Below are 15871 nucleotides of genomic sequence, written 5' to 3'. Positions count from 1 at the left end.
TAGCCAATGATATTAATTATGTAGAGGAAACGAGCTGAGTTAATGGCTGTGTTTGTGTGAGAAGACTTTCCATGGAAAAGATCCATGTTTTTCTTATTTATTTTCTGTGTTGCGTCACTTTCTGGAGAATTTTCATGTAAATTACGGACAGCCTTTCCCATCTGCCATAATAGTTTAGAGGCTGTCCAGCTGCTTGTTCAATTGTCCAGGGGATACACAGGAGTGCTTGAGTGCGCTCATGTTGCCTTCTATCTGAGATTTTCATTGAAGGCCTTCTGAGCGACAAAGCCAAGGCCATCCATCTTGTGTTGTTTTTCCTGGAGTATCCCATGTAATAACACAGCAATTTTATTTCTCAGCGTCTCCCGTCTTACTTGAGACACTTAAACTGTTTTCCTGGAAGGACCCCTGGCTAATAGGACAAGGTCCTGGGTCTTTGTTGGTTTTAATAACGTTGCTGTCATCTGGTTAGCCGTCCGCTGAGAACACCACTGCAAGTTCATCGCCGGGGCTTTTTTTTTTTTAATGACTGAGCAATATTGTTTTTGAACCCAGTTCAGCAGACAAGACTCTGGGGAGGAAAGTGCTATGTGATCTTTTCTCATTTGAATGTAGACATGGCTCTGTGCTTGCCTCTTCATCCTTGCAGCTGAAGCCTTCACATAAATTGTGCTATGTCAGAACAAAAAGGTTGATGTGCTTTACGAGCTGTGAGCACATCACTGTGCCAGCGCCCATTAGTGGGGGTCTTCTGTCATCTACCAGGATGATCCGTGTTTAATGAAGAGATTTTGTTAAAAGGCAGTTAATCTCGCAACTTTAACTGCTTCCTTTTCACCTATCAAAATTTTTTTGAAGGCCACATATAAACTGGGGACTTTTGTCACAGCTGAGATATCTTTGATTCTGGGCTCTGCATGAAAAGTTCACTGAACTGTAGAATCTGTCTGATAAAACTGAAGCACACTGCACTTCACTGGTCACACATCCCCAAATGGCAACATCTGTCAAACATTTAGTGAAGCATTTCTTTGTTTCCAGGCTGTGTTAGTGTAACTGAATTGTCCGTCACAGAGATACTTCAGGGTTGTTGAAATTCATCCCTGGAAGGCCTCGATAGTAAGAAAAGTCAAGCTATTTTAGGAAGTCTGAATGAGATACAGGGAACACTTTAACATCTTACACACTGTCAGGGTGCAGGGATGTCCTCAGTGAAAACACTGACTTGACTGCGAGCAAGCACAAACAGCATTATGAGGTCTGTGTTTTCCATGTTGAGGATGACTGTGTTCCCTGCTCTGAGTATCTAAGCTGCTGAAAGGAGAAACACAATAAGAAAACAACAGCCTGAAATGATGGAATAAGCCTCTTTCTGGGTCCCTGTGCTACTCTCAACTGAGGCTTGCTATAATATAACAGTGACTGTCTGACAGATCGATACCTAATTGAAAAAACTTTCAGAATCTCTCTTGATGTTCTCTTGCCATGTTGGCCTATGGCGTTGACAGCTCACACCGTATAACAATTGTTACCATGATGCCTCCACTCATTAAAATGTCACAAGCGGGTCGGGTACCAATCATTGCAACAAGACCATATGGCTGCTTCCCTCGCCAGCGCATACTGGCTGACCTCTATACCTCACGCTGACGCCTGCGCCTGTGATGCTGGTCACAGACGGAAGCTGTCTCCGGCAAAGCTTCTGCTGACTGTTGGCCGTCCCACCAACACACACCGTTTGCCGGTGTGAGCTCGGACCACAGAAAGCTGTTACCCTGCTTTGCTGTTTGTTTTTGTTTCACTCTGACTCACGTGCCAACTCTCAGCTGAAACACTGGACGGCCACTCACTCTGCCTTCCTCCGTGTTACATAAGTTACAGTGAGTGAATGTGCTGCACCATCTGGGACCCTCTCACTTCCAGTCCTGCACAGTCATTCCCACCCCGCATGTGAAAACCAAGAGATCCTGCTGCGGTCAGAGCTCACACTGCTGCCTACTGTTGACCTTCGAACCCCTGCTGAGGGAGCACAAGATGTCAGTGCTGTAGCTCACTTGTTTGTAGTGCTTGGCTGCTCAAGGTTTCATTGTGTGTTTCTCAGAGTGCCACAGCAGCAATTGTTGTCACTGGATTCCTGCTCCAGAGCGGACAAAGTCAGAAGCAGAAAATATCCTTTTCTGATATAGCTACAGATGATCAATAAACTTAAATCAGTAAACTTAAATCAGTAATAAGGTTTCCAGTCCAGTTATAGATTTCCTGTTAGTTTGGTGGATAGGGCTGCCCCCTAGACTCAGAGTGGAGGTCTTTGAAGTCTGAAGCACAACGATATATTTAGAATGACCTGAATATCTGTTTGGTATTACAGACATATGCTTCTCTGAGGTGTCTTGAGTTAAATGAAGTGTATGTGGGTAAAGGAGGAAAACAAGAGGGCCTTGTATTGTGTGCTTCCATAATTGTACCACTGTTGACTCAGACCTCAGACCTCTATCACTCAGGGACTTGTATATATGCTTGCTGCCATTTTCAAAAGCTTTATCTGTGTTGTTTTTTCTGTCAGCTGTGGCGGTTCACTGCCTCGCCACTTATCAGAACAATGGGCAAGTGAGCAATGTTCACAAAGGGCGTGGGAGAAAGGCGTGCATGGCGTTATTAGAAAAAAGAGTGGGAGCTCAAACCACCTATGCACTGTACCTGACTTCCTCGGGACGGTCCCGCAGAGGGCTACAGCGAAGTGTTATTTATTTATACATCAAAAATTAAGCTGTCTACAGGAAATAGATAAAGCTCGGGTGGTTTCGAGATGATGTATTTCACAGGAACTAAAACTGCAAATGTAAATGGAACAAAAAACGCGAGGAAAATCACACTGCTATTAGACAGCTCCATTATTGCTCTTTACTGAAATCACAAGGAGGGAGAGGAGAGAGAGAGAGAGAGCTGGAGACTGGAGCACCCGACTGCGCAGGAGATGGAACTGTGCGCGCTTTTCTCCACAAGATTTTTGCATTTGCTTTGTTTTTTGAAAAAATAAAACATCTTGCTAAAGTAAGAACAACGTAGACCGCTGGAGATAAAGCGCCCTCTTGGATAAATCGGAGCGCACGGGAAGGATGCTGCTCTCAGTAGGAGCAGGTGTATTCAGCCAAGTGGAGGCGCAGGGCACAGAGCGGGAGCGACACACAACAGCCTCCAGACCACAGCACCTGCTCCAGAGGAAAAGCCCTCACCCTTAGATATGCTGCTTGTTCTTCCCTTACGAAAAATATGGATTTTTTTTCTTGCAACTTCTAGGCGATAACCAGGAGAATGATGTGGGCACCGTGAAACTGATGGACGCACAGCTCGTTTGGAAAATACTGTAGTGCCACACGCACACAGTCAAGGACTGCTCCGCTGGCTTCTAACAGGGCTGCTCCACTGAAATAAATCTTGTTCTTATCAAGGACACAATTATCTGCAAGGATGCCCGGAGCACTTTTCTCGGCGGAGACGCTCTACATAGGGATGGAGGTGGTGATTGCAGTCGCGTCAGTGATCGGGAACGTGATGGTGGTTTGGGCGGTGAAAATTAATAAATCGTTGCGAGACACCACGTTTTGTTTCATCGTCTCCCTCGCTCTGGCAGATATTGCAGTGGGAGCCCTCGTCATCCCCCTGGCTATTACTATCAGCATCGGACTTCAAACTCACTTTTACAGCTGCCTGCTCGTGGCGTGCACGGTGCTGGTGCTGACGCAAAGTTCAATCCTCGCCCTCCTGGCCATTGCGATTGACCGCTATCTCAGGGTCAAGATCCCAACCAGGTAATGGGATTTTCACAGCCCACGCATGAAAAGAAGGAGCATAGAGGGCATTGATTTACTTTGTCCCACATGGAAAGGTGATGGTGATGGTGATGACAATTATGGCACTTGTTTTATTTCCATGAAAAGCCTCCTCACACACAACACAAGTCACTAGAGCTCCAGTGCTGTGTTTCCAGGCATTGATTTCCTCATGGGTCTTGTTTCACTTCACAGGATGCCAGTCCCTTTATAGGCATATAGATCTTACTCACCACCAGTGACATGACAGCTAACCAGAGCATGGCTGATCAACTAACAGCTTCAATTAGTCCCTCTGTCCTCAGGATCTCTAATATGTGTGGAAAGGTAGTACAGTGACAGAATGAGTACATTTTGAGGGTGGGGTTGTACACAGGAGAATCTCTTTTTTTTTTATTGTGTTTCTTCAGGGCACAAAAGAGGCCAGGTTTGCTGTCAGCAGTGCTCAGTCTCCCCTCTTTGTATTTGATGCACAGGACCACCAGTGGTTTATCATGCCAGGCTGAAACAAAAGGCTGAGCAGTGGTGCTGAAAGGCTAAAAAGATAAGCTTAGCAGAGGAGCAGAATTTATTGTCTGAGAATATTGTCTGCGGTATCCTCAGACTTTAATCTCCTGTCTAAGTCTTCCAGGCGATAGCACTTAATCATGCATTTTAGCTTTTGACCTCTCAGTCTTGTTTTGTATTAAACCATCCAAGCTCAGTACATAGTTGTGTCTGCTACAACAACTTTGTAAGTCTTTGCTCATGTTATTTAAATCAGAAATACACTCACTAGGGAGTAGCTACTGCCACTTCCTTCTCAACTTATAGCTGTTATCAGAAGGGAGTATAAATACAGCAGAAGTTGGAGTTTATGAATAACATAAGATTGTGTTTCTTGCACCATTACATGTTTTCTCACACTCCCTGTTAGATCAGTATCTGATCTTTTCAGAACAGGCCGCTCTCCAGGCTCAGCGTGTGAATAACGATCTTCTTGCTGTGCTTCAGACACAGACCTAACTTAACACTCATATCCCTAATCAATACTAATCCAACACGTGGCACCTGTGACAGCCAGGCTAAATTGCAGGGGTTTGTTTCGCTTCAGGCTACACTTGAGCAAAGGTCAGGTTATTGTAATGCTAACATTTCTCTCACAATTACAACATCCAACTCTGTAAATATCAAGTATTAGTAATCCAGGAGGAATCAATTGTTACTCCACACATTTTCCAACTTCAGCTGGATCAGATTACAGTTTTTATCCGGCTGAGTCTGTCTGTCTCATTTCTTGGTCACAAGACAGAGGTGATAAGATTTTAGAGCTCTGGAGCCTTTTACCTTCCTCTGCTTCCTGCTTCTTATCCATAAAACACTATAAACAATGAAAAAGCCAAACCTTTAAAGCCTTTCCTGGTATTGTACTGCAGCTTGTATCCACTGTACTGCTGAAATAAATTAGTGGGTAATATTCAGCCAATTTTAAGAACTATAATTCAGTTTTGCCCTGAACAAAAGAAGCATGAAAAGCAGCAGTGCTGCAAAGGACAAGGTTTAGTGATAAGGGTTTGCAGAGACTGTCTCGTTCAAGTGGAAATATGTGCTGCAAGGAGCTTTGTGTAAAGTGTCTAGAAGGTTGTGGTTTAAATGATAACTCTTTTTTTGTGTGAACCACACTTTTTGTCACAAGGACACTGCCAAAATGAAAAATGAAGTAAAAAAAAGAAAGCACGCGTGTCCCGGCAGTGCTGTGAGAAAAAGTGCTGACGTGATGCTGTATTGTTTGCTCGTGCAGGTACAAGCGGGTGGTGACCCCTCGGCGTGCGGGACTCGCTGTGGTGATATGCTGGACGGTGGCTTTTGTCGTGGGGCTCACACCCATGTTGGGCTGGAACAACCTGAGGCGTCTCCAGCAGAGCAGTTCCAACAGCTCGGACCTCATTATCACCTGCCAGTTCGAAAACGTCATCAGCATGGACTACATGGTGTATTTCAATTTTTTCGGCTGGGTGCTGCCACCCCTGCTTCTCATGCTGGTTATCTATGCAGAGATCTTCTACATGATCCACAAGCAACTAAACAATAAGAAGTTCACAACCAGTCACACAGACCCCAACAAATACTATGACAAGGAGCTGAATCTTGCTAAATCTCTGGCCCTGGTTCTTTTCCTCTTTGCTATCAGCTGGCTCCCACTCCACATCATCAACTGCATCACACTCTTCTGCCCTGACTGCAAGAAGCCCATAGTCCTCCTTTACATCGCCATCCTGCTCACCCATGGCAACTCTGCTGTCAACCCAATTGTCTACGCTTTCCGCATTAAGAAGTTCCGCACAGCCTTCCGGAAAATCTGGCAGCAGTACTTCTGCTGCAAGGACACTCCAGCTCTGGAGATTCAGCCTAGCGACAGGAAAGAGATGCCCAATCCGGAGCCGCAGCAGGCGACACCTCCGCAGCCTCCCCAGAAGGAAATCCTTAAATCTGATCCACCACCACCGCTGCAGCAGCAGCCGCAGCAACAGCAGCAGCCTGCACCTCCACCTGACCAGCAGCAGAACCAGAGGACGGAACCACCGCAGCAACCTAAAGAACATCCGCCGTTACTGGAGCAGAATGCAGTATAAGCCGAGGAATGGCGCAGATAGCAGGCTGGGAAAATAATGATCAGTGCACAAGCACTGGCTGTCTTCTCATTTAAATGTAGTCTAATGAGGAGTATGAAATGCATCAAGGCTGTAGTGGCTGAAGTGACATGGATAATAAATAATGGAAGATAATTTATCTTAACTCAGGAGGAGTGGATTAACTGAAAGTTTGGTCAGAGAAGAAAAAAGGGTATCTATAAACTTGCAATAATGGAAGTCGTTTTGAAGGCGACTGTGTCTATCTTAGTAACAGACTGAAGACATTAAGCTTTAACGATTTCGTACATTATGGTGAAACAGTTGGTGTGAAAATTACAAAATGTGCAATATAAGTCATTGTGGTTGGTCAGTATCAGATTATCAAATATTAAACCTTGCTATAAAGTGAACATTTATACGTTCAGTAGAGCAGGTTAATCTTACTTCTGTAATACTGTGTGTATGTTTTAAATGACAGTGGCTGAAGAATATGAATGTAATGATAATGTAAATAAGAGACTACATCAGCACAGCTGTGAACACTCATCTCTTCTTCAGGGTCTTAATCGCACAACAGTGGCAGAGCAACTAGCACTACGGGAGACATTTGCAGCGAGGAGGTGTGTGCTGATGGAAGAGTTTTGTAATCCCCTAACTCTTCTCCACTGGAGCTGAGTCCCTCAGTGATCCAGCAGCACTGATCCATTACAAAGGAGATGGACAGGGATAAGACGCAAACAGCTGGAGGGAATTGGAGGCTTTAACCTTTTAGAAACTGCATGCAGGAGACTCGTGTCTGCAGGATGAAAGCTAGCCACGGGGGAGAGAGCCAAGATGCACTTAAAGCTCATGTTTATCCAGCCTCCATGCCAGCTGGTGGTGAGAGTGGGATTTTCCTTTTTTTCCCTTACATGGACTGGTAATATCCTTATCGCAACTTACCACTACAGACAGTGGCTTTCATGGCCTTATTCAATATTTTAACTAGTATGAAATGGATTAGAATAGACAACCTGAAGATTGTGAGTACCTTTACTACACTGTAAGCTCAACATTTTGCATAATGCCAAACTGGGGCATCTATAGCTCAGTAATTAAACTATGTTCAGTGCCACTGACATAAAAAACACTGTATGAGAATGTAAAGTAATTTTGTTTTGTCTCTTGTGAAGACTCTGAGCTCTGGCTAAGACAATTCACCGATGCTCTCCTAAGTGGGTGACAATCTCTTACGTAAAGTTAAGACATTTTCTCATGCTGTCTTGACAGACATCTTCCCGTCAGGAACAAGCAATGAACACTGGCTGAAATGACGGTGTCAAGCTTAATGCAATCCACACCACCTGTATCTTGTTTTGTCTAAATGTATAGACCAGGTGGACTGTACATAACACACATTTGAGGAAAAAAATCGAATGAATAAATGTTTAATAATTATGTGCTTTCTATAGGTAATGCTATTTATAGGTTAGGTTTTCAATTTTTATTCCAATAGAACAGTGGAATATACATATTTGTGATACTATTGTTTTATGTTATTTCCTAGCTTGATGAATGACTTCTGGAAAAAAAGTGACAACTGAGCACACAGTCCAACCCTCTCTCCCAGAAATAATGTCTATATACAACTCATTTGCAACAGCAATGTTTTGAAGGAAACATAATGCTAACCAGATTATGTTTTCTGTTCTGATAATTAGATGCCCACTTCCAAATCATCCAGTCTTGCACTACAGTAATTGCTCATAATGACTACAACATTATGAAACTTTTTCATGGCTATAGTTACTCACAGCACTTCATTAAGGTTTGGGAAAGATCCTCGCCTGGTTTAACACAGAAAAGGTCTGCAGTGACTTTCAGTATGAGATGTGTTTATCAAAAGGTAACCGAAATCACAAAGTTTCCATAACCTAAACTCGCTGCCTAAACATACTAAACATAACCACAGACAGGGAGAATCCCAGTCTCCTGTGTCCTGTGTTTTCCGCTCTGACCACCTCCCTGCAGTGACTCAAAAACCGTTGCTTCATAGTGAACATAGTGGTTCTCAGTACAACGTAACTGGAAAACCAATTTGATGATATATAAACATAATTTCTGGGAGACATGCAAAGTCAAATACAAATTTGTAGTGCACTCATTGTGACTACAATAACTATTTTTTTATGTCACAACAATTAATCATAGGACTGCTCGTGTATGAAAGTGGCGATTAGAATTAATGAATCAGCAAATCCTCTCAGCTCATTGTTTTGGTTTTCTGGTTTACTATTATTTGACTATTAGTGAAGACACAGACAGAAAACATTGTGAGAGAGAGATGCATGACATGCAACAAATGTCCCTCAGCTGGGTGTGCGAATGTGGTGTGCAAAAAAAAAAAAAAAAAAAAAAAAAGTAAATGGTGTAACGATAGGCGCTAATAGCCCTTATCAGTCTGTTCCTTCCTCACATAAAAGCAGCACTTCCTGTATGTTAACTGAGGCTTCACTCATACAACCACCCTCCCACCCATTGCGTGATTTATTTTTTATTTTTTTAAGAACCATATATGGGTTCTTTTCTACTTATTCAGTCCTCTCAATGACTCAGCACTTCCTCATTTCTACAATCAACACTTTAAGCCCTGGATGTCTCAACTTTCCACTGGTACCTTGCTGCAGCTCAGCAGCGCTGTCAGAATTCTCATTACCACGGTGCAATAATGCAGCGAGGGGCTCTTAGATAACAGTCAAGAGTTGTCACAGCTCTGACAGCCCATTTCTCTCCTCTGTATGTGAATTCCTTTGATATCTGGTGACGTCTGATGTTCCTGGAAAAACCACATTATCCGAGTGAGGCCTGCTCACTCTTGCTGTGTCTGTGAGGTCTCCATGTCTCAAGCTGTTGACTGATTCTCTTCAGTCGCCTCTTTCAGATACAACATGTCCAGAAACCATACTGCAAAAAATATACCGAATATGTGCACACTCTTATACAATATAATGCTGACCACAAGGCTAAACAAATCAATAATCTGGTTCAACTGTAGGAATGTTTTACATACAGTATATCACTAATAATTCACTCTGTGGGGCTATTCTTATCATATTGGCTTGGTTTCCTGGACAATGATGCTGAGTTTCAGGGCAGGATTGAATATCAAATAGAAGGAGACTTCAGATAAGAACTACAAATAAGTGGAAAGGAAATACCAGAGCTGTGTATTTCTAATAGAACAGCAGAGGTGACCTTTCCCTGCAGTGACCCACCGTCCTTGGGGCTAATGTGGCTGTTACCGCAGATCCTGAGGGAAGGAGAGGAGCCTCTCTTTACATCACTTCATACTCACATTCTCCAGTACAAACAACTCAGGTTCAGGGTATAGCAAACTCTGACTTTATGGAAGCAACATTTGCTCATTAGCTGCAGTAAATGATTCGGTGCACATTTGCAAGGGAAATCCCCAAGAATGTGTGAGAATTGTGAGTTGATGTAATGATGTGTTTGGAATGAGTACTGCAATAACAAGAGTGCCAGTGACCTCTAACACGTCTGTGCCTGCCTTTGTCTTCTTTGTTGAAATTCACCTGTTTGGATAGTTCGATGTTTCCTCTAGATGATTTGTGTCAAGTATGTTGCAGGTCAGTATGTTGCTTTGTACTTTAGCCAAAGCTCTAACTGACAAATACTGCTCAACTCCCCAGTGACTATCTGTACCTTCATGAAGGCAGGCTGAGAGGAAAATGAATGGCGGGATATTTATGTCCCAGTGAAGGGCTTTTTTTTTCATTAAAAATGGAGGAACGGTTTGATCTACCTGGGCTCTGATCAGGCGTCATGAATAAGCGAGAGTGTTGTGCCCCCGGTGCCGCTGCTGCATGATGGGAAACAAGGCCTCTTGTCAGAACACTTTATATACCATTGCAACATCTGTCTCAGAGAACAGCTGTAACACGCCTCTAACACAGACTTTTAAAGGCTGGGAGAAAGATAACACCTATGTGGGAGAAACACTATAGGTCACACCAGCATCCACAGTATGATGGTGTTATACAGTGAAACATGGAGGAATATCTGCCTTCAAAAACAGCGGGCTGCTGTTTACATTGTTTTGCACACATGAGTTCACAGAAAAGCAATCAGTCATAAAAACAAGGCCACCAATTGTGCTGTAAGAGCATCTGTGTCAGACTTCTCTGTGTTATGACACAGCAATGTGGCAACATCAATTTCCAGTTGGCATTGGAGCTAACGAGAGGCTGCATCTAAAATAATAAGCATAAAAATGAGAATTTTTTTTTAAAAGAGTGGATGCAAATTTACAGCAGATGGAAAATTTGCATCCAGTAACAACCGAACACGGCCTGATAAGATGTAATGATATGCAACACCTCTTAGATAAACAGTTGAGATATAACCAAGCAATTATACAAAGCTGATTAGCTGCCATCATCTTAAGCTGTGAATTTTACCTAAAGGTGATGAAAAACTAAACTGTGCAATCAATTGTCTTTCACAGTCCTTTAGATACTGGTTCTTCCCACTCACTGGACCTCTCAGAAATAGCAATAAAGTCTCACAGCATGTGTGAAAACCCTTCAATAAATCAGCATTAGGGCGCTGCAAAGAAAACAAACTCATTTCCCCTAACAATCAATTATTCACCAAACAGGCTTACAAAATTAGAACAACATCAATATTTTAGCTCCCTTTTTTTATCAAATCTCTGCCTCAGGAGGTATTTTGAAAGATCAGCCTTGAAGCAAGCTTGTAAAATGCAGAGAAAATTGCCTCATATGTGAACCCTGACTAAAGAGAAGATGCAATAAATGGTTCACAGGATTTCATTCAAAAGGAAGTTTTATGGGGCAGATCCAGCAGTGATGGTTTTCTGCTTTGTTAGCAGCATAATTCACTGCCTTGGGTAAATGAGAGATTTTCCATATACAGTATGTGGCTGTTAAAGCTTGATGCTGCATTTTCTTCCTGACACTAATTCTCAGTACCATAGCTCTATTTTTTATTTTTTTCTCTTTTGGCCTCATTGACTGTCCTTGTAACAGAGCGCCGCCTGCTGGTAAAGATTATTTTTGGCTCTATGTGTGATTAAAATTTAGCAGTGCCTGGAGGACTCACTGTAGATCTGGCTCTCTGAGGGAGGGCACCAAGGTCACATCTGGGTTCCTTCATTAAGCTTCTCCCACAGGTCCTGATGGCCAGTTCAGCGTCCATAGACTTTTATCTAAAATCTTCTGATGGTAGTTCCAAAGACCTGCTTGGCTCCTTGAAGAAAAATTAATTAATATCCCCAAGACATATCTAGAATTAGATCTTGGAATGGGAATAAAAGTAATTAAAACAAAAAAACGCATGATTCAGTGCACTGTTGCACATAATGACAAATTCAGCCACATGATATACTGTGCTCAGATAGAAACTGAATCCACCAGATTATAAATTTCATATAGTCATTTTCCTCTATAATGGCAGCACCACAGTGCAGATTTGACCTCCACATACCAGCACCACTGTTCAGTATGTAGGGCCGCGTGCTTAAGTTGGATGTGCGTTACACAGTTCAGCAGAGCAAAAACTAAAACAAGGATTTGCACTTCAAAAAAATGCACAGTAGAATTTCCAAGACAGTTTATCGTCTATTTTTATCTCAAACAAACTTTTTTTTTATCATTGTAGATTTTGTGAGCATGAAACAGTTGTTTGAAGTTCAGAGAGATCCTAAAAGTATGATCCAGAAAATGTTCCCACATCCATATAAGATCCCGCACATGCTGCCTCTGTACCCAGAATGTTGTTCCTGTTGTCAAGGGACCCGCTTATGAATGTCAGTATACTGTACAGGATAAAAAAAGACTATGAGGTCCGGATTGTATTCATTGCTTTACACCAGCCTTTTAAAACAGGTTGCTTATGGAAAAATGCTATGCTTGAGATAATGTTTTGCTGGATGTATCGCCGCCTGCTGCTGTGACACAGGCAGAGTCATCAGCAGATGTATAACCACGAACAGTAATGTCAGGGTTCAAGTTGTTTTGCTGCATTACAGGAAAATGACACAGTGTTTGCGCAACAATCTAGGTTTTTGTCCTGGAGGGAAATGTTGCATTTATTTTAGGCCATGTGAGTTCAAACCTCTGCAATCCCACATGCAGTTACGCTGAGTTTAAACCCCAGCAAACACACATCAAAAGGGAGAATAACTGCCTGCCTCAACAAGTCTGAGCCAAAGTGTGCAGAGGCAGCTGAAGTGCTGAGCCTGACTCACTTCCCGCCCGCTATCAGCTGCTTGTCCTTTATCAAGAAGGGTAAATTCCCAACCTCTTCCCATTTCCTGAGTCAGTGATTTTAAAAACCTGTTGAATGGACCTCACCATACATGACCTCCTTGTTATACACTTTGTTTGGATGACAGCACAATGTTATCTGTAACAAAGTATTTTTTTGTTTTGGTTTACAGGCCCTCTGTTTCTCATGGCAGATTTTGAAAACAACTCTTTAAAAGAGTTATGGAGGCGTTGCTCCAAATGGAGTTAAATAAGCAATAATAATGTTTGGTGTAATCAGAGCTCACATCGTGGCCCAGGGAGTGACACCCTGTGGCTGTGCTTTGGATGGCAGAGGATGGAACGCCCATAAAGGCCACTGCTTATGACTTACAGTAATTAGCTTTTAACAGTGGTGGTGAGGATGGCTGTCCATAAAGTCAGCACAACTCTGCCTGCCTGGACTCGTTCTGTGCTGGCAGCCCACGCCTCAGTTGACGTACTCTACCCTCTTGCATGGCTGTCAGCCAAACCCGCCTGCTGCTTTTTACTGATATTATATAATTATATGAACTCATACAAATTGTCTACAGTATTGCTTAAGATTATATCTCCCTGGGGCGGCCTCAGGGTTAAGGCGCCGACGATGAACCGCAGCGTCCGTGGTTCACTTCCAGCCGGAAAACTCGTGTCGTTCCCCATCTCTAACTTCCACCATTTTCTTCCTTCTCTGTACTGTCACTAATGAAGAGAGAAAATGCAAAAACAAACAAACAAAAACACACACACACACACACACACATATGTATATATATATATATATACACACACACACATATGTATATATATATATATATATATATATATATATATATATATATCCCTTATTTACTGTCTTGATAATTTCACAACTAAGATGATCTACACCAAGTCATTGCAAAACATTAGTTTACATGCATCCCTTTGGTTTAAGGACTGTCTGTCATATCCTGTTTTAATCATCAGCTTGTGTGCTAATCCTGTAGAGTACCTGAGTGGAAGCAGAGGAAGTGTGCAGTTCTGGGCTGTGGTTGCAACCAAACAATTAGTGCCAGAGCAATTGGAAAGAAAACAGTGATAAGCAAAAATGGTTTATATGACATGCTTTTTTGGACCAACTTTGATCAAGTTGACCTGGTACTGCGCTTTCATCCCTGGCAGTGTGGTGGAACTCCAGCTTCTCCCACATCAGATTAAGAAAAGTCATCATTGTTGCTAATGTGAACCAGATGACCGATTCAAGGTTTCAAGAGTATCACATCAACACAGCTATTATCTGTATTTTGTTGTGTCACAGAATCAGAAGTCATCTCAGAATGACCTACTTTAACCTAACCTGCTATTTTATACTCTTCATCTTGGGTGTAGTGTGTCACAGGATGACACACTATTAGATAACACTATTAGGATTGTTATTAACGGTATTATTGCCCTTTCGGGATCTGGAAGTGCTATAATGCATCTAAAAATGTTGAAAATGGTTATATTTTTGTGTTATTTGTGTTATTTGAATCCATCTTTTCTCTCTCTGTACCTTTATAGAAGTTTATTAGTTATGCAAAAATATTGTGTGAACAAGTGTTTAGCAAGAAATAATCCCAAAGGTGAGTAATAGTCTAGATTTTGATCTAATGTTTGGTGAAGCAGAAGTAACACTCATGTCAGCTCCGGGGAGGAATGAGTCAAACCTGTGTCCTCTCATGCTCCTACAGTCCCATTCAGACAACTGTACACAACTTTATGGCAACTTTTTAAAGTTTGTTCGTGGAATTGTTTCTGTCAAACTGAGCATGCTGACATATGACTCATTACAGACAAGCTGCTGTATGAGTGACACTTGTGGGCTTGGAGGGCACAACATGGTCTCCGCCCCGGCAATTGCCTGTTTTGATCAGCTTTTGTTTTGGTTGTGTCACTTGTTTTGTTTGTTGTGCTCCTTGTTAGCCATTTTCACCCACAAGCATGCATAGTATCTTCACTAATTAGAAAGGGCTATAAATATCCAGAGACAGTACATCACACATGCTGTTCATCGCTGTTTACAATTCATTGTTATTGTAATAATGAAGTGAACAACATAGAACGATTAAAAATAAAACAAAGGAAACACAGAGGCAAAAGCCAAAGTAAACTGTTATGGGAGTTTAGTGGGGTATAAAAACAAAACTACTCCCAGAATAACTGCAAGGCCTGGCAGACTCAGCAGGACTGGGTAAAGTACCTGGTGATGGGGTAACGTTTCCTCCACATCAAACACGGACGGTACTGCGCTGTTGCACAGTCTCCGTGTCCCACCGCAGAGTCAACAAACCAGTCGTCATAAAACACGACACAGCTGAACAAGGAAGCTGGCCAAGGAACCACATCAACTGTGGCAGACAGGAAGTGATCTTTGCATTTATAACTGCCTGCTAGAAACATACCATAAGATGTAAACAGTTTGCTTTAACAAGCCAGCTTTAAAACTAAACAGGGCATGTCACAATTAAGGACAGAGTTGCAAAACTTGCAGTACAGCGCTGGACTGTAAACACCGAAAAATCTAGGACAGTTAAAGAAAATCAGGGCATGAAATACACTGGGTTTTGGAAGGAATACATGACTTCATATGTAAAGCTATGCTCCACACATAATCACAGTTTTCACCCTGAGCAGTTACTGACCTTAAAATGCCAACATTCAGACCATGTCTGTGATATGCAGTAGTGTTTTGTAGTATTCTGTGTCTCCCTGTATTTTGGTAGCCCCAGGAGAAATGACGACTTTTCTGTCTTACACGGCTGTTGTTACACAGTTGAACTAATCCTGCCCACGTAAACAATGAGGGTCTCGCTGCTCTACTATGATATTATCCAGCTCTCTGATGACGCAGTTGGCCACCTCCTCATATAGCTGCGTGGTGTGTGCCAACAGCCTGTGTTGTGATTGAGGGAAATTTTGGGAAGAATGCCACACAAAAAATGCGTATTTTTCGAGGTTCTGTGCCAGACGTCTTTTTGGGAGCAAAGTGGCGAAACCAAATGAAATGTGGCATTTGTTAAAATACATGGAGCCATATTCATTAAGGCTGTGACGCCATGTAAAATCAGTGGCAGATGTTTTCAAAGGAGGCCTGGGGATCTGC

General features: G+C 42.5%; 1 protein-coding gene across 2 annotated transcripts; it reads left to right on the top strand.

The window, feature by feature from the left end:
- Positions 1–2565: 2565 nt before the first annotated feature.
- On the top strand, positions 2566–8847 carry adora1b (adenosine A1 receptor b). Of its 2 annotated transcripts, XR_001960004.2 has the most exons (3): positions 2566–3809; positions 5611–6653; positions 7001–8847. XR_001960004.2 is itself a non-coding variant. In XM_018666123.2 (2 exons), exons 1-2 carry the CDS (start codon positions 3469–3471, stop codon positions 6440–6442), a joined length of 1173 nt encoding a protein of 390 aa, XP_018521639.1. In that variant the 5' UTR covers positions 2566–3468; the 3' UTR covers positions 6443–8847. The 2 variants fall into 2 exon arrangements, 1 of the variants encoding a protein (XP_018521639.1); XM_018666123.2 differs by having other exon boundaries at positions 5611–8847.
- The last annotated feature ends 7024 nt before the right edge of the window (positions 8848–15871 follow it).

The sequence above is a fragment of the Lates calcarifer genome, linkage group LG6 (genome assembly GCF_001640805.2).
Source record: "Lates calcarifer isolate ASB-BC8 linkage group LG6, TLL_Latcal_v3, whole genome shotgun sequence".
NCBI lineage: Eukaryota > Metazoa > Chordata > Actinopteri > Centropomidae > Lates > Lates calcarifer.
Note: the sequence above shows the minus strand (reverse complement) of the source record. Positions and strands in the feature narration are given on the sequence as shown.